At 42.7% G+C, this 19,637-nt stretch overlaps 2 protein-coding genes across 2 annotated transcripts; one reads left to right on the top strand and one right to left on the bottom strand.

Moving 5' to 3' along the window:
• Positions 1-600: 600 nt before the first annotated feature.
• On the top strand, positions 601-11,401 carry TMEM161A (transmembrane protein 161A). The gene is made up of 12 exons (XM_060785121.2): positions 601-719; positions 2,938-3,041; positions 3,775-3,855; positions 4,792-4,889; positions 5,095-5,251; positions 5,399-5,550; positions 5,639-5,699; positions 6,704-6,847; positions 7,767-7,880; positions 8,077-8,251; positions 8,548-8,644; positions 9,515-11,401. Exons 1-12 carry the CDS (start codon positions 717-719, stop codon positions 9,781-9,783), a joined length of 1,455 nt encoding a protein of 484 aa, XP_060641104.2. The 5' UTR covers positions 601-716; the 3' UTR covers positions 9,784-11,401.
• Positions 11,402-13,542: 2,141 nt separating this feature from the next.
• MADCAM1 (mucosal vascular addressin cell adhesion molecule 1) lies at positions 13,543-19,285 on the bottom strand. Its single transcript, XM_060785753.2, has 5 exons — positions 19,191-19,285; positions 17,684-17,950; positions 16,608-16,925; positions 15,443-16,099; positions 13,543-14,084 (listed from the first exon to the last, which is right to left on the bottom strand). The coding sequence occupies exons 1-5, from the start codon at positions 19,240-19,242 to the stop codon at positions 13,975-13,977; spliced, it is 1,404 nt and encodes a 467-aa protein (XP_060641736.2). The 5' UTR covers positions 19,243-19,285; the 3' UTR covers positions 13,543-13,974.
• Positions 19,286-19,637: the final 352 nt, after the last annotated feature.

Below are 19,637 nucleotides of genomic sequence, written 5' to 3'. Positions count from 1 at the left end.
ATACATTGATTAATTAATTAAATATAAACCAATTAATAAAAATAAACAGATTAACTCAATGTCAATTACTTAATTATACACCAATTAATTAAATAAATAAATATAAACCAATTAATAAATATAAATTAACTAAAAGTCAATTAGTGAAGTAAACATAAATTAAATATAAAGCAATTAATAAATATAAACTGATTAACAAAACATCATTTAATTATGCAACAATTGATTCAATATGAACCAATCAATAAAAATAAATAGATTAACTCAATGTCAATTAATTAATTATGCAGCAATGAATTAATTATGCAGCAATCAATTAATTATGCAGAAATTAATTAATTAAATACATATATAGAATTAAATACATAGATGAATTAAATACCAGTTGATTAAATGCAATTAATTCTTAAGTGTATTGCAACTCATATTATATATTTGGAATTATAGGAGCAGCTAACTACAAGCCCCACAATGCAACGCGGGTATCAAAGCAGCTGAAACCCGGAAGCAGGTGGGCAAAAGCATGGCCCACACGCTGCCCTCTGCTATTGGTTGTTCGATTGTCAATCACCAGCAGAGGCGCGCACCGATTGGGCACGAGGATTTTTTCCTCTCCACCTTCTTTGGAGCAACCAGACCAAACATGTACATTTCACCTTCTTTCTTTCTCCCTTGATTTTTCCCTCTCTTTCTTTTGCAAGTTGTTCTTCATCAAAATGGTAAGTTTGAACTGATTTTGGCAGTCCTTCCAAATAATTAGATCAAACATATAAATTAAAATTAATAGAGTAATAATTATTTCTTAACTGGGTAACAGTATGATTAAAAATGTCAGAGATCCTAACTCTATGAAAATCATAAGTGGATTGCTGTGAGTTTTCCAGACTGTCTGGCAATGTTCCAGAAGCATTCTCTCCTGATGTTTCTCCCACCTCTATTGCAGGCATCCTCAGAGGTTGTGAGGTCTGTTGGAAACTAGGCAAATGAGGGTTATATATCTGTGGGATAATGTCCAGAGTGGGAGAAAGAACTCATGTCCGTTTGAGGCAAGTGTGAATGTTGCAATTGGCCAGCTTGATTAGCATTGAATGGCCTTGCAGCTTCAAAGCCTGGCTGCTTCCTGCCTGGGGGAATCCTTCCTTGGAAGGTGTTAGCTGGCCCTGATTGTTTCCTGTCTGGAATTCCAGACCTCACAATGTCAGAGGATGCCTGCTATAGATGTGGGCGAAACATCAGGAGAGAATGCTTCCGAAACATGGCCATACAGCCCAGAAAACTCACAACACCCAATTTATTATCAATATTTATTCATAACATGTATTGTATATGAATATTATGTATTACCCTTTGTGCATATTTATTTGTGCGTGTGAGTATCTCTAAAATATTTATTATAAATGAAAATATTTGTCATACACATTTATTTGAATATATTTTATACTAGTATTCATTGTGTTTTGGAAATGCTTATTATGACACATGAATATCTATACAATAAATATTGATTATCAATAGATCTATTTAATATACAAATTTATTATATGAACATTATATATTATATTTTATAAGTTTTATTTGTATGTAATGTTAAATAATGGCATTATATATTATATCTATAAAATAAATACGTATTTTTATTTATTTATTTATAAAAATACGTATTTTTATTTATTAATATATTATCAATATATATTTATTATATGTATTCATTATACATATTGATTTAATATTTATTTTTATGAATACTATATATTGTATAAGTTTTCATTTGTGTATAATGTTAATTAATTACAATATATATGAATATCTTAAATACCTATTTTATTTATTATCAATAGCTATATTTATTTTACATATTTATTTAATATTAATTTTTTATGAATATTATATGTTATATTTTATAAATTTTCATTTGCATATAATGTTATTTATAATATTTAGGGATGTTTATTAAATAAATATTTATTGTCAGTAGATACATTTTTATACATTTATATCAATATTCTTCAAGATATTTTATGAATATTTTATTAGAATATCTAATATAATATTAATATATTATATTATATTATATATTAATAGTATGTGTGTATATGTATATATTAATATTAATTTTAATATATATACATATTAACATTATATTAATATTAATATTGTATGTGTATATGTACATGCACACACATATTTCATTTTTAAGCCATTTACAAAGTGTATATCCCATTCAGGGAGGCACAGTGGGTTAAACTGACTGAAAGGTCGATTTGAATCCGGGGAGCAGAGTGAGCTCCCACTGTTAGCCCCAGCTTCTACCAACCTAGCAGTTCGAAAACATGCAAATGTGAATAGATCAATCGGTACCGCTCCAGCAGGAAGGTAACAGCGCTCCATGCAGTCATGCTGGCCACATTACCTTGGAGGCGTCTATGGACAATGCTGGCTCTTCGGCTTAGAAATGGAGATGAGCACCCCCCCCCCCCCCCAGAGTTGGACATGAATAGACTTAATGTCAAGGGAAAACCTTTACCTTTACCTCATTTAGTTATATAGATGGCCTCTTTCGGGACTGATTTACTTGTGCCTTGCTGCTTAATCCCTTCTGTGCTTTGCCTAAGTAACCTGACCGTATCACGTTTCCCATTTGCTTTTAAAAATAGATCGAGAAGGTCAATTTATACACATTATTATCTGGCATGAAGCCAGGTCCATGTGCCTTGAGCCTTCAGGAAACAGAAAGATGCTACTCTCTCAGCTTTTCGGCCTGGATCTGGGTTCAAATCCTGCTCTTCCAGGCTTTGCATTGGCCCTCCAAGCCTGCTGTTATTATCATTCCAGGGCATCTAGATTGTAGAATACAGTGCAGCTTGGCACTGCTTTACCCATTGTGGGATCCTGGGAGTTGCAGTTCCTCAAGGTCTTGTTTTTTCCTCTTTTCGGCAGGCGGTGATGGGGATCCAGCTGGTCGTCTCTCTCCTTGTGGCCAGCGTCATGCAGAAAATGGCTCCTCACTGGTCCTTTGCCCGATGGCTGCTTTGCAATGGAAGGTAAGACAAATTGCAGGGTGGGGGCGGGGGGGGGGGGGGCACCCCAATTTTGGTACTAGTGTCCTGTTGCATCCAAACAAAGTTAAACTATATGACCTTTGGGACTCCCTTCCAACTCTTATTCCTAGGATCCCTTTACATCCAAATGGGGAAGGGCTACATGACCTTTAAGGCCCCTTCCAACCCTTATGGATCTAGCATCGCTTTATGACCTAATGAGGTTGGATTAGATGGCATTTGAGACTCCCTTCTGACTCTTAGTCTTAGCACTCTTTTGTGACCAAATGGGGTTGGGCTAGATGACCTTTGGGGCTCCCTACCAACTCTTACAGACCAAGCACCCCTTTATGACTGAACGGGGTTGGACTAGATGACATTTGGGTCTCCCTTTCAATTTTTACAGACCAAGCATCCCTTTACAGCCAAATGGGGTTGAACTAGATGACCTTTGGGGTTCCCTTCCAAATCTTATGGACCTAACATCCCTTTACATCCTAATGGAGTTGGACTAGATTACCTTTAGGGCTTCTTTCCAACTCTTTACAGAACTAGCATCCCTTTATGACCGAATAGGATTGGACTACATAATTTTTGGGGCTACCTTCCAATTCCTACAGACTAAGCATCCCTTTATGACATAACTGGGAGGTGGTGAGTGCCCTGGAATCAATTGTTTTGGAGGAAGCATTCCATCATTCACAATTGTGCCTTTTCGTTGCCTTTGTCTTGCCAGCTTGTATCGATACAAGCATCCGTCTGAAGAGGAGCTCCTCGCCTTGGCGGGCAAGCAGAAGCCAAAGGGCAAACGGGACCGGTGAGTTGTGCATCACATGGGGTTGGACTAGATGTACTTTGGGGTCCTTTCTAGGTCTTAGGCTCCTGAAGACCCCTGGGCCAATTGGGGTTGGACTAGATGACCTTTGGGGGTCCCTTCTAGAACTTAGGCTCCTACAGTCCCTTCCTGGCCAAATGGGGTTGGACTAGATGACCTTTGGCGGTCCCTTCTAGGTCTTAGGCTCCTACAGTCCCTTCATGGCCAAATGGGGTTGGACTAGATGACCTTTGGCGGTCCCTTCTAGGTCTTAGGCTCCTACAGTCCCTTCCTGGCCAAACGGGGTTGGACTAGATGAACTTTGGGGATCCCTTCTAGGTCTTAGGCTCCTACAATCCCTTCATGGCCAAATGGGGTTGGACTAGATGACCTTTGGGGGTACCTTCTAGGTCTTAGGCTCCTACAATCCCTTCATGGCTAAATGGGGTTGGACTAGATGACCGTTGGGGGTCCTGTCTAGGTCTTAGGCTCCTATGGTCCCTTGATGGCCAAATGAGGTTGGACTAGAAGACCTTTGGCGGTGTCTTCTAGGTCTTTGGATGCTACAGTCCCATGATGACCAAATGGGGTTGGACTAGATGACCTTTGGGTGTCCCTTCTAGGTCTTAGGCTTCTATAGAAACCGCATTGAGTCGCCTGTTTGGGCTGAAAAATGCGGTATAGAAATAAAGCAAATAAATAAATAAATAAATAAATATAGTCCTTCCATGGCCAAATGAGGTTGGACTAGATGATCTTTGGGTGTCCCTTCTAATTCTATTGCAATTCAAAGGCCTTTAAACAGAGGTTGGTTGGCCACCAACTTTGTGTTAGCACCACTCTATGGTCAGCTCAGGTCTTGCAAAGCCTCTTTGCTTGGGATATCATCCATCGGTTTATAAATAATTGTCACCCGTTCAATATTTGATACTTTTGCAGGAGGATGAATGGCGTGACGGACGAAAAGCCTTCCTCGGTGCCTCGAGACATTGATCTGCATCTAGAGAGCAGCCCCATCATGGCTGTGGATGCACTGGGTAAATGATTCTGGGTTGGGATAATGTGGGTGGACTAGATTACCTTTGGGGGGTCCCCTTTGAAATGTAATGGTTTGGAAAGGGTTAGGGTTAGGGTTAGGCCATCAAGCGGAAATCTAGATGGGCCTCTATTGCTCAGCGGCGGAATGGGGTGAGACTAGATGACCTTTTGAGTACCTTCGTTTTTCCTTCTTTCCTTTTTCAGTTCTATCTTATTTCCTGGAGTATCAGTGGTACGTGGATTTTGCCGCCTACTCTGTCCTGGTTTACCTTTTCACCGAAGGCTATTATTGCTTTGTGGATCCGAGGAAAGAAGCCAACATTGGAATCCTGTGGTGCTTGCTGACCGTCTTCTTCTCCGTGTATCCCATCGAAAACTATTCATACAAACTAGAATGGCGTTTGCCTTTTTCGCTGCAGTGCCACATACATGCCAAGGTCTCTTTTTGCATGAGCCTTTCCTATTTCGTATAATATAGGTGCCATCCTTAACTCTTCCCCGCACAAAGCAAAATCTTCTTCATGGTGATGCGGCACTACTTCCGCTCCAAGGAAGGCGGGGAGCGCTCTGTGTGCCTGGCCTTTGCCTTCTTCTTCCTCCTGATCGCCATGATCGTCCTAGTCATCCGCGAAGATTACCTCGAGTTTGGCCTCGAGGCAGGTGAGAGGTTCTGGGTTCAGGTCAGGACGGTTCTGGGTTTGAGTCCCGACACTGTTGTAACCTCTGCTTCCATTGCTTCCCATTGAAGGGTTGACTGAAGTCAGTGACCGGCTGGAAGCCTTCCTACAAGAACAAGGCTGGGAATGGACGTAAGTGGGGATGATAGGAGTTGCAATCTAACGAAAATATCCTAGAGGCCAGCAGCTAATTTTTCTATCTGAATACTGCCATCTTGTGGTTGCATCTCAGCACTACATACATATTTAGGAACCAGCAACTAATCCTTTCTATCTATTGATTGCCCTGTTATGGTTGCACTGAAGACTGTATATATATATAGTGTTTGAATCTGAGTACTGGATACATACTTAGAGGCAGTAGCTAATCCTTTCTAACTCTATTCTGCCGTCTTGTGGTTGCATTTGAGCACTACATACATATTTAGGAACCAGCAGCTAATCCTTTCTATCTATTGATTGCCCTGTTATGGTTGCACTGAAGACTGTATATATATATAGTGTTTGAATCTGAGTACTGGATACATACTTAGAGGCAGTAGCTAATCCTTTCTAACTCTATTCTGCCGTCTTGTGGTTGCATTTGAGCAGTGCATACATGTTTAGGAGCCAGTAGCTAATCCTTTCTATTTATATATTGCCCTCTTGTGGTTGCATCTGAGTACTGCATACATAGAAGCCAGCAGCTAATCCTTTCTATCTCTATACTACTCTCTTGTGGTTGCACTTGCGCACTTACATCAGTAGCTAATCCTTTCTATCTCTATACTGACCTCTTGTGGTTGCATTTGAGCACTTACATCAGTAGCAAATCCTTTCTATCTCTATACTACCCTCTTGTGGTTGCACTTGAGCACTTACATCAGTAGCTAATCCTTTCTATCTCTATACTACTCTCTTGTGGTTGCACTTGAGCACTTACATCAGTAGCTAATCCTTTCTATCTCTATACTACTCTCTTGTGGTTGCACTTGAGCACTTACATCAGTAGCTAATCCTTTCTATCTCTATACTACCCTCTTGTGGTTGCACTTGAGCACTTACATCAGTAGCTAATCCTTTCTATCTCTATACTGACCTCTTGTGGTTATATCAGAGTACTGTATACATCTTACGATTTCTTCCTTTTCGGACAGGATCCCTGTGAGCAAGCTGACCTTCAAACTGGCGCTGGTAGGCGCCTGTTCCTTCCTCGGCGGCTGTTTGACTTTCCCCGGATTGCGACTGGCACAGACTCACCTGGACTCCCTTAAGATGACTGCTGACCGTCCGGCAATCCAGTTACGTAGCGAATTTTAAGTGAAGCTGAGAGAGTGTGGTTACACAATGAGGTTTGCATGGCCAAGCGGGATTTGTACCCAGGACTCTGGAGTCGAACCAGGCTCACCAACGATTACTTACCCTTGTACATCAGAAATTATATTATCATTAATATATTAATGTCATATTATTATTATATATTGTTAACATTATTACTACTTAGCTTTCTACATACAAAATTATATTATTAATATTATATTATTAGTATTATATATATATATATATATATATACACACACACACACATATTTGATATTATTACTACTTGCCTTTCTACATCAAAAATTATTATTCTATTAATATTCTATTATTAATATTATATATTAATAATATTATCAATATTACAATTACTTGTGTTTGTACACCCTAAAATGTTATTATTATATTTTAATATTATATTAACATTATTCTATTATTATTACTAATATAATAATAATAATTTTTGACATACATAGGGAAGTAGTAGTTGTTACTTTGTCTTACAATGTTATTCTGCTTTACCAGTTCTGTAAAGTTCAGACTAGGCCGAAAAAACCTACAACAACCCAGTGATTCCCAGTGAAAGCCTTCGACAATACAATGATATTACTACTTGCCTCTGTACATCCAAAATTATTGCATTGTTAATATTATATTATTAAATATAATAATTATATTATTTATATTGTATTATGCCTTTAATAATTATATTATTAAAGGCAAGTAGTAGTTGTTATTTTGCCTTACCAGTCATTGCCATTTTGCCTTACAATTTTATTTTGCCTTGAAATTCCGGTAAAGTTTGGACCAGAACCTGGAGTGCATTGGCTGTTCCGACAGAAAGGTATCCATTTGGTGCTGATCCTCATTTTCCTCTCACTTTCCTCCCCGGCTCTGCAGGCTCCTCCTCCACGCCAGCTTCCTTGCGCCTGTGATCGTGGTCTTCATGTGGATCAAGCCAGTCTCCCGGGATCTCCTCTTGCGTGCCCCGATGGGGAAGGAGACCGTCCAGATGTGAGTGGCAGGAGGGTAGTCATCGGTTGCATTCCCGCAGCACTTTCCCCCATCTATAGAATGGAGCTTTTCCATGGCTTTTGGGCTGCATTGTATTCTGATAGGGGTCACTGTTTTGGTGGATCAGCGCGAGGATTCGCACCCTGTGCCGACCCCTTTCTTTCTATCTCTCTCTCTGTCTTCGCCCATATTGCAGCATGTCTGACGCCACCTATGACTCGGTGCGACTGTGGACCGTTGTGGGGCTGTGCGTCCTGAGGCTGGCTGTCACTCGAATTCACCTCCAAGCCTACCTGAACCTGGCCGACCGATGGGTGGACCAGATGAAGCGGGAAGCCGGGCGGATTCCTGTCCTGGAGATCCAGCGGAAGGTATGAGTTTCCTCAGACCGAAGGAAGCAATGTTATTTTGCCTTACCATTCCTGCAAGGTTCAGTCTGGAACCAAGAGCAATTTTGTTATATTAGTATTATTATTTTAATATTATATCAATATTATACTACATTATTATATTATATTATATTATATTAATTATTTGTATTATATTATATGATTAATGTTATATATTATTATTATTAATAATAATAATATTTGCCTCTGTAACTCTGAAATTATTATTATATAATTAGTACTATCTTTTTTTTGTTTTTCTTACTTTCCCTGCCCAGATCACCCGAATCTACTGCTACGTAACGGTGGTCAGCTTGCAGTATTTGGCCCCAATCATCCTCACCTTGCATTGCACTTTCATCCTCAAGACTCTGGGTAAGAAAGCACTACCGTCGAGGCTATATCTTCCAACTTGACAGATTTTGAATTATTTCCATATAAGGACTGTTCTGCTTGGAGAATTTCCTAATCAATAAATACAATATAAGGGAGAATTGTGTGCATTGGGCCACTGGAAAGCTGAGGTGACAGTCTCTCAGCCGCTTTTATGTTCTCAGACCTTTGCAGGATGGAGCCTGGGAGTTGTAGTTTTGCAAGGTCTTTAGGTCTCCACTGCACTTGAAGTCCCTGTAGTAAATTTACTAGAATCTGCAATGGAGAATGAGGAACATTCGACACTACTAAACAGCTGAATTTTATGTTGCCCTGGGAGTTGTAGTTTCATAAGGTCCTTGTTAGATGTATCTTGTGTCCCTATATATGGGGAGAAAGCTGGGGTCAAAATAATGTACATGACTTGATGTTATGGCACCCGTGGAGTTATAGTTTCATGGGGTCTTTAGTCTTTGTTTGACGCATCTTGTGTCCCTATCTATGGGGAGAAAACCGGGATCAAAATAATGTACGTGACTTGATGTTATGACACCTTGGGAGTTGTAGTTTCATAGGGTTGTTGGCCTTCACCGGCTGCATCTCCACTGTGAAATGAACGCCATTCAAGCAAACTCAATGCTTTTGAAACTTAGGAGTTGTAGTTTGGGCTGAGAAGGCAATAAAACTACAACTCTCAGGATCCCATAGCAGTGGGAGGGGTACCAATGCAGTGTTGCATATAAATATCTAGTCAAAAGGGGTAGAAATGCTGCCTTGAATTTCCCTGGCTATGGGTTCAAGTTAGAACCCTGGTTATGAGTTAGGAACAGAATGTACCCATTTTTCCATTGTTTCTTCCCCTCCTTTTAAAAGGTGAATACTCCTGGGGTTTGTACCCCGAAGCAGACTTTGCCCCCGAGCCAGTCTCAACCCCTCGACCTGCTTCTGTGGACAAAATCGGGGCGGATGAGGTCCAGGTCACAGTGGCGCAAATCACCGGGACTCTCGGTACTTTGGGATCTGTCTTGACACCGCTCTTTTACCGCGGGCTGTTCTCGTTCTTCGCTTGGTGGGTCTCCGCCTGCCAAGTTGTCGCCACGCTCTTCGGCCTCTACTTCCACCAGCACTTGGCTGCCTCCTAACTCCACCAAGTTCGGCCGACTCTTCTCTCCGCTTTTACAGACCACGGGAACATTGAATTTACCTGTGTTTGAACCGCATGCAGCGAGTCCGGATTTTGAGTGTGCTCCCACTTCAATGCTGGCCGAGCCTTTCCTCTGCTTCTATTCTAGAGAACTTTGTTGTTCTGCCTACATTTTGGTGAAGCTCAGCTTATATTCATTCTGTTTTCATTCCAAATTTCAAGTGATCCACGTTCTGTTTTCGAGAAAATTCTGGGAGATTAGGATGGGAACTGTTCGGATTCATAATTCTGCAACCCGGAGTTCAATTTCTGTAAAAACCTTCTCAAAAACAGAATGGAGTGAAGAATGGATCCGAAATTCGGAAGGAAAACAGAGAGAAAACAGAAAGGATTTCTGCCGTTTCAAAACAAAAACGGAACGAACACAGAACTGATTTCTGCTGCTTCAGAACAAAAGCAGAACAAAAACAAAATGGAATTTTGACATTTCAAAATGAAAACAGAATGGATTTCTGCCATTTCAGAACGAAAGCAGGACAAAAACAGAATGGATTTCTGTTGTTTCAAAATGAAAATAGAACACTCAGTTCTTGTGGGTTTTTTCGGGCAATATGGCCATGTTCTAGAGGCATTTCTCCTGACGTTTCGCCTGCATCTATGGCAAGCATCCTCAGAGGTAGTGAGGTCTGTTGGAAATAGGACAATGGGTTTATATATCTGTGGAATGACCAGGGTGAGACAAAGGGCTTTTGTAAGTTGGGCTAGGTGTGAATCTTTCAACTGACCACCTTGATTAGCATACAATGGGCTGACTGTGCCTGGAGCAAACTCCTCTTGTTGAAAGGTGATTAGATGTCCCTGCTTGTTTTTCTCTCTGCTGTTTTTGCTGAGCTGCTCAGCTGAAAATAGAACAGATTTCTGCTGTTTCAAAACGAAAACAGAATGGATTTCTGCCGTTTTGAAAGAAAACAGAACAGATTTTTGCCATTTCGAAACAAAAACAGGACTGATTTCTGCCATTTTGAAAAGAAGATGGAACAGATCTCTGCTGTTTCGAAACAAAAACAGAATGGATTTCTGTTGTTTCAAAATGAAAATAGAACAGATTTCTGCTGCTTCAAAACGAAAACAGAATGGGTTTCTACCATTTCGAAATGAAAACAGAACAGATTTCTGCCATTTCGAAAAGAAAATGGAACAGATTTCTGTTGTATTGAAACAAAAACAGAACGGATTTCTGCCGTTTCGAACACACTCCAGTTTCATTTTGGGAAAGCCTTAGCCCATCGATATTCCACTCTCCACGCGCCCAAAAAAAGGCAGTTATGAAATTGCACCGTTCCGTTCGGGCACCATTTCACGACTGCCTTTTTTCCAATGTTTTGAAAGATCTTTCAGTATGAATGCGATAGGAGCAATGTCGCACCCTCCCTCTCCCACCACTTTATGGGGAAATCCTGGAACCAAGCCTTCGCAGATACCAAAGGCCCCCATTGTACAACACACATATATTTGATACGTTTTATGAACTGTATATAGAAATCGGTTATAGATACGCAATTATCTTGGATAAATGAAAACTGTATATGATTTGTTCAATAAATTTGTTAGTTGGAGACCTCTTAGCTGTTTCTAATTACTGTCTAATCATTGGTTCAATGATGCTTGAAAATGCTTGGTTTTAGAATCAGAAAAGTTCCCCATAAAGGTAGTAGAACAGGCAGATACAGTTTTCCCTCACTACTTTGCGGTTCACTTGACATGGATTCACAGTTTTGTGGGGTTTTGTAAATATTAATATACAATATAATAATAATATCATATATAAAATATTTACATAATCAGAAAGGGAGGCTGGTGTGCTGGCCAGAATTCCCTTTGCCAGCTCCGCTTGCCCTCCCATGACTTGGAGCGCTTGTGCGGCCATTCCTTCTCCCGGCCCATCCAGAGGACGCCTGCCTGCCTCCCTGGCCTCCGCAGACCCCGGCAGAGCCTCTGGAGCCATGCAGGCAGCAGCAGGCCAGGGAGGCAGGCCTTCCTGCGCCTCAGACTGCTGCACTTCAGGGGTCTGCGGAGGCCAGGGAGGCAGGCCTTCCCCACTGTGCCTCAAGCCACCACACTTCCAGGGTCCTAAGGCATAGTGGGGAAGGCCTGCCTCCCTGGCCTCCGCAGACCCCGGAAGTGCAGCAGCCTGAGGCGCGACGGGGAAGGCCTGCCTCCCTGGCCTGCTGCTGCCTGCATGGCTCCGGAGGCAAGTAAGGAAGCATGGGTAAGAAAATCCGCAAAGTTAGCACACACTCCAAAGGACAGGAGCAGGATTCAGAACGATCTTGACAGATTAGAGAGATGGGCCAAAACTAACAAAATGAAGTTCAACAGGGACAAATGCAAGATACTCCACTTAGGCAGAAAAAACGAAATGCAAAGATACAGAATGGGGGACGATGATGCCTGGCTTGAGAGCAGCACGTGTGAAAAAGATCTTGGAGTCCTCATTGACAACAAGTTAAACATGAGCCAACAATGTGATGTGGCGGCAAAAAAAGCCAATGGGATTTTGGCCTGCATCAATAGGAACATAGTGTCTAGATCTAGGGAAGTCATGCTACCCCTCTATTCTGCTTTGGTTAGACCACACCTGGAATATTGTATCCAATTCTGGGCACCACAATTCAAGAGAGATATTGACAAGCTGGAATGTGTCCAGAGGAGGGCGACTAAAATTATCAAGGGTCTGGAGAACAAGCCCTATGAGGAGCAGCTTAAAGAGTTGGGCATGTTTAGCCTGAAGAAGAGAAGGAGGAGAGGAGATATGATAGCCATGTATAAATATGTGAGAGGAAGCCACAGGGAGGAGGGAGCAAGCTTGTTTTCTGCTTCCATGGAGATTAGGACAAGGAACAATGACTTCAAACTACAAGAAAGGAGATTCCATCTGAACATGAGGAAGAACTTCCTGACTGTGAGAGCCGTTCAGCAGTGGAACTCTCTGCCCCAGAGTGTGGTGAAGTCTCCTTCTTTGGAAGCTTTTAAACAGAGGCTGGATGGCCATCTGTCAGGGGTGATTTGAATGCAATATTCCTGCTTCTTGGCAGCGGGTTGGACTGGATGGCCCATGAGGTCTCTTCCAACGCTTTGATTCTATGATTCTATATTCATTTTAATATTTATACATTATGCTAAAATGTATAAATATTAAAATTAATATAGCGTCCCTACTTCACGGATTTTCACTTATCGTGGGTGGTTCTGGAACGGAACACCTGCGGTACATGAGGGAACACTTTAAACTGTTTCAAGCAAAAGCCTCAATGTCTACAAATGGTACTTTTATTTGTTAACAAACAGCAGGACTGCCTGACACATAGCATTCTTTTATCAGCACTAAAGATCCCCTTATAAAGCTTTATATGTCTCATTGCTCATAGGGTCATCAATTACACCCTTTGTACCAGTATGGGATTTCACATCCAACCCTTTTATTTATTTCCTCCAACGTCCCCATTGATAGTCCCGGCCAAACAGGCCTTGTTTGTATACAACACTCATATGTCCCAGGTTGAGCTTTATGGTATGACCTCAAAGCAGTCACTACACCTTCCACATCCAGTTGGTTCGCAAAGGAAATCGCAGCAATCCAGAAACATCTGGATTTGAGTGTGATCTCCATTGGGCTCAGTGCATGAATAAGGCTGACAATGATTAATTACAGTTTCTGCACAGAGCCCCGCCACACACTTCCGTACAATAGCAATGACTTTCAAAGTAGTTGGTGCTTTGAAAGGTTCAGGGATAGGGAAAATAATGGAAACAGAAGTGTGGACAATTGGATCCAGGTCGGCACAATGCTCCAAAACGTTATAAACCTGCCTCTTTTTGTGTGTGGTGCTAAACAACTTTAAAAAACAAAACAAAAAATACCAACAGTCTGCTGGGTTTGGTGTGTCTTTGGATCACAATCGCTGTACTTATTTCCTAAATGGAAATGCCGTTGGTAGACTGAGTCTCCATGAATTGGAGCGGGATAGGGCAGGTGGCACTTGCAGTTTCCAAATACACAATCCAGAGGGAGGGCAGAACAAGCACAGTTCTGAATCCCCAACATAGTGGTTTCCTTCAACGCCCCTTCAAATCCTGTTCGCCCCATTATAATAGACGCTGCTTAGATTGGGATGACGCTGCTCCTTGCCTAGCCTCCTCGCTTTCGGCAAAGGCGATGGGACACGTATCCGGTGACAACCAGCCCTAGGAGAGACCCAGCCGTTCCAATGGAGATGAGGGTGTCCGGACTGATGGGAGCTGAAAGTCAGAAAGAAGAAGCCAAGTGAAGTCAAGCACAATATAACTCGCTCGCCTGTGCATGAAAACATTAAATATTAGGAAGGCTTTTCTAAACAAAGCATAGGGATACTACTATGGGAGACTGAATTATATATAGCTCTGTGCTCCTCCTTTTAGGTACAATCTATGTTCAGAAGGCAAAGAGATTGTTAGAAATGGCACAGCATTGCTAGTCATATAAAAATACTGTTTGATGAACATGTGAATATTGATAGCACCTGGGCAATTACTGTGAATTTCATGATGCAATACCTAAGGGGTGTGGTAATGGCTGAGTCATAACCATGTGAGGGTTATTGCAAAGGGGTTGTATCAGCCAGTGTCCCTTACAGATGACCAGTCAGCAGGTGGCTATATAATGAGGATTAAAAAATCCATCTTTCTCTCTCCTCTGTGACTCATTGTATCAATCTATTCTGTATGTGACTCTCTGAGGATCTGATCATTTGTAAAGGCAAGCCTGGAAGTGGATCTGTGTATCTGATTGTACATTTGTATAGATTGCAACGCTGAAGAGTAAAGCCTCTGGTTGATTTGAATGGAAACCTAAATCCATGAGTTTATTATACAGTGTGTAGATAAGGTCAGATGCTGGCAGTTGGGTGGGCTGAAGCGTGTTTTGGCTATGAAAGACTCAGCTGTATTTTGTTTCCTTCTGGGACACTTGCTTCCCAGAGCGCGGCGGATCAGTGAGGTTGTGCTTAGGGAACTATAAATGGTTTCCTTCAATCCCTGCACCGGGATTGTGGCGCAGCTGGCTGAGTGTCAGCTGCATTAAGATCACTCTGACCAAAAGGTCATGAGTTCGAAGCCAGCCCGGGCTGGAGTGGGTGTCCAGCCATTGTGTAGCCCGTTGTCGACCTTTGCAACCCGAAAGACAGTTGCATCTGTCAAGTAGGAAAATAAGGTACCACCTTGTGTGGGAGGCTAAATTTAACTAATTTATGAGGCCATAAAGAAAAAGACTCCGGGGAATGTGGAATGCGGAAGAACTTCATCGGTGTCGTTGATGGACGATGAAAAGCAGCAGCTCCCCTGGCGGCCAGAAAAAAAGTTAAATAGCCTTGGTGTATTTGTGTGTTAAATGTTGTTTGTCAAACTGGCATTGAATGTTTGCCATATATGTGTTGACTGTAATCCGCCCTGAGTCCCCTGCGGGGTGAGAAGGGCGGAATATAAGAACTGTAAATAAATAAATAAATAATAAATAAATAATTTCACGAACCCATCCTGTGACAGAGATATGTTACAAGGTTCTACCAGAGCCGCCATGTAACATTTCCTAAAGTGCCACCAACTAAGCCCAATTCACTCACCGTTGGACACAATGACTTGGGCAGACGCCATGCGTTTCGGGCTGGTCTTTGCGACGCAGCGATAAGTCCCTTGGTGTTCCGGGCCGACCCTTTCCACCGTTAAGGTGGACCATCCCTCAGCTTCTTCAACCTTGTAATGAGCCGGTGACAGTGGCGTTTCTGCCCAATGGATTTCAGCACTGTCTCTGCAGTCTGCCAAGTGGCACGAGATGCGAAGGGATACGCCCACGGTGCCTTGAGGAGGGGTGAGCTTGACAAATGGCCAACAGCGGTCTTCTTCAAGGGAAGGATGGACCTTAACTGTGGGGAGACGGCCATCATATGTGGGAGAAGGTCTGATGGTAACCTCAGGTCTTGCCGAATCCTTGGTCATGTTCAGCACAGCTGAGGTGGAGTTGCCCCGAGTCTCGGGTTCTGGGGACTTACTCCACATCTCCACAATACGAGAGAGAGGTCTATTTGACACCGTTGAACCAGGACTCTTGGTTTCTGTTGCAGGGACCGCTTTCGATGTTACGGCAGATGTGGCGGTGGTATGGGGAAGACCATTGGTGGTTGCTAAAAATGAGATCTCGGTGGTGGATGGATCTGGATGAACCCCATGGCTTGTTCTTACTGTCTCAAGGGTTGAGGTCGCGATGGGTGCTCTCTGCGGAGCTGGAGGCAGATAGATCTCTCATTAATCTATTTATGAACCAAAATATTACCTAGTTTCTCTGAAAAAAGAGAGCTAACCTGGAATTAAGACCTACCCTAAACTTAAGACCTGCCCTGAAAATACGCCCTACCCTGAAAATAAACCCTAACATGATTTTTTGGGATTTTGGAGGATGCTCGGAATATAAGCCCTACTTCAAAAGCCAGAAATGGCATCATGATTGAGAGGAGACATTCTGTTAAGGTTCTTCTCTGATGGATGAATGAAACAACAACAACAACAACAACTATTATTATTATTATTATTATTATTATTATTATTATTAATATATTTATATTTATACCTCACTCTCTTCTTTCTACATTTTTTTTAACTTTCTTCCTTTTTGGAGAAGAGTTAACATGCAGTATTCAACCTGTGGACAAGCCAACTCAGGTTGGTTGCATTGTTGTCCCCACACATATACATTAAGCTATAGGGTAGCGATGTGCCCAGATTGTCCCTCACCTTGGAGGCTGACGTTGGCCACCTTCTCTTTGGAGAACATCTGCTGCCCAACCTCCAGGGTGGCTCTGCAGGTGTAGGATGTGCCTTCTACAGGTGTTGGGACTTCCAGGACAGATCGATACAGGAAGAGCTGCTCTGGGGAGCCCTCCATTTCCTCCTCTTCCTCCAGGGCAGCCTCCAGTCTTTGGGCCCCTTGGAACCAGCTGAGCGTCAGCACTCCGGGAGGGTAGATATGGCTCATGGAGCAGACGAGCTGGGCCGCCTCTCTGGACGTCAGGATTGGAGGCTGGGATTCCACTTGCAAAGTATCTGGGAAGGCTGAGGAGCAAGGCATGGATTAGGGAACTTCTGAGAAACATGGTGGAGTGTCCAGCTCCCATTTTGAAAAAGAATGGGAGTTATAATTTGGACACATCTGGAGTGCCCCATTTCTGATGATGGCTTCAAGCTCCAGGTGCATTGGAATACAAACCCCATGCTGCTGGAGAAGTAGCTGAGTTGGTAATCCAACCTTTTAGGAAGGTCCAGAGAGAGCCCTACATTGACAATGTTAGCTTCTGGAGACCAGGATTGGATTTCAATTTTGGAGACCAGGATTCTGTCTGTTCTGGAGATCAGAATTGGATCTCAATTTTGGAGACCAGGATTGGATTGCAAATATGGAGTCCTGAATTCAATTGCAAATCTGGAAACCAGGATTCAATTACAAATTTGGAGACCAGGACTGGATTGCAAATCTGGAGACCCGGATTGAATCACAAATCCAGATCCCACAATTTGATCCTAGTTCTGGAGACCAGGATTGGATTGCAATTCTGTGTCTTCCTCTGAGGCTGTGTGACTTGTCCAAGGTTGGATGAGCCACACATTCTCCAAGGAAGACCAGCATGAACTCTGTCTGAATGAAACAACCCCATGACAGATCTGTCTTAGTGTTGCCGTCAACCGGAAACGGCTCAAAGACACATGATGAGAACAACAAATGTGATAATCAGGGTCAGGATCATTCTCTGTATGCGAGATGGGGAAGATTGTTTCAGAATAGGAGGAGAGGCACGGTTTTTCTCCGGACTTACCATACACTTGCAGGTACACTTTGCGCTGGTTGGACTCTTTCCGGCACTGTCCCGCGCAGCGCTTCTCGCCATCCATGTGGACGCTGGCCTTGGCCACAGTCAGGACGCTGTGGGTGCCATTGGAGACCACGTTGCCCAGGTCAGTATCCAGACCTTCCCATTGGACTTTGCCTCCGGGGCAGTCCATGGAGCAGGTCAACTGGATGGACTCCCCAAGCTCCACCAGCGGGGCCTTGGGGTGGATGGTCAAGCTGGGCATTGGGACACCTGCGTAGAGAACAACAAAGAGGCCCAGAGTGGGCAACGGGCAAGCCGAGATGTAGTTGAACTGCCTTACATAGCAGTGGATACTTACATAATGCAGTCCAATTTTGGCATTACGGAATTGCATTACATGGCAGCGGAGACTCAAATGATGCAGCTCAATTTTGACATTACAGAATAGTGTTATCTGTCAGAGGAGACTCACATGATGCAGCCCAGATTTGGCATTACAAATTGCGTTATATGGCAGCAGGGACTCACATAATGCAGCCCAATGTCAACATTACAAAACTGCGTTATATGGTAGTGGAGACTCAAATGATGCACTCCAGTTTTGGCATTACGAAACTGCGTTATATGGCAGCAGAGATGCACATAATGCAACCCAACTTTGGCATTACGCAATTACGTTATATCTCTGTGGAGACTCACACGATGCAGCCCAATTTCAGCATTATGGAACTGCATTATATGTCAGCGGAGACTCACATGATGCAGCCCAATTTCAGCATTATGGAATTGCGTTATCTGTCAGTGGAGACTCACATGATGCAGCCCAATTTTGACATTACGAAATTGCATTATATTGCAGCATGGACTCACATAATGCAGCCCAATGTCAACATTACAAACCTGTGTTATATGGCAGTGGAGACTCAGATGATGCACTCCAATTTTGGCATTACAAAACTGTGTTATATGGCAGCAGAGATGCACACAGTGCCACCCAATTTAGGCATTATGGAACTGCATTATATCTCAGTGGAGACTCACATGATGCAGCCCAATTTCGACATTACGGAATTGTGTTATATGTCAGCGGAGACTCATATGATGCAGCCCAATTTCGGCATTATGGAACTGCATTATATGGCAGCAGAGACTCATATGATGCAGTTCAATTTTGGCATTACACAATTGCATTATATCTCAGTGGAGACTCACATGATGCAGCCCAATTTCGGCATTACGAAATTGCGTTACATGGCAGCGGAGACTCACATAATGCAGTCCAATTTCGACATTACGGAATTGTGTTATATGTCAGCGGAGACTCATATAATGCAGCCCAATACAAAAAAACAGCATTACGAAACTGTGTTACATGGCAGCAGCTCACATTTACATTCGAACGCATGGAAAGCAACTCGACCCAATGTTATTCTTGACAGACATATGCTTTATATTCTAATTGATCAAAAGATAATACATCTTCCCTGATGTCGGGGATGGTTCTACTTACCACCATTGCGCCAGATGAGGCTGAGCAAGATCCCGAAAGAAAGCCATGCCATTCCCTTATATTTTTCTATGTCTCTTATCTTTCCGTTGCTGAGATAATTCCTTCTGATCCAAAGGTACAGAGTGCCATTGCCTCTTAAATAAGTCCATGGCGCCGCCCCATTCCCTGGAAAACAATCCCATTTCCCCTTCCTTTCCCCACACTTGCCTCCTCCCAGCATTTCTTCTTCACCGAGATGAAAAGAACAACAAGAAAAGGGGCAAGAAAAGGCCTTTGACAGAATCAAGAGCTGGAAGGGACCCCAAAGGCCATCCAGTCCAACCCTTTTTTCTGGCAGGCAAGGCGCAATCCAAGCCCTCTCAGCAGACGTCTATCCAGCCTCATAGGCATACTATTTCTCCATGGATCTGCCAAGGTTTTGGAGGACGAACGGCCATCTGTCAGGAG

The sequence above is a fragment of the Anolis sagrei genome, chromosome X (genome assembly GCF_037176765.1).
Source record: "Anolis sagrei isolate rAnoSag1 chromosome X, rAnoSag1.mat, whole genome shotgun sequence".
NCBI lineage: Eukaryota > Metazoa > Chordata > Lepidosauria > Squamata > Dactyloidae > Anolis > Anolis sagrei.
Note: the sequence above shows the minus strand (reverse complement) of the source record. Positions and strands in the feature narration are given on the sequence as shown.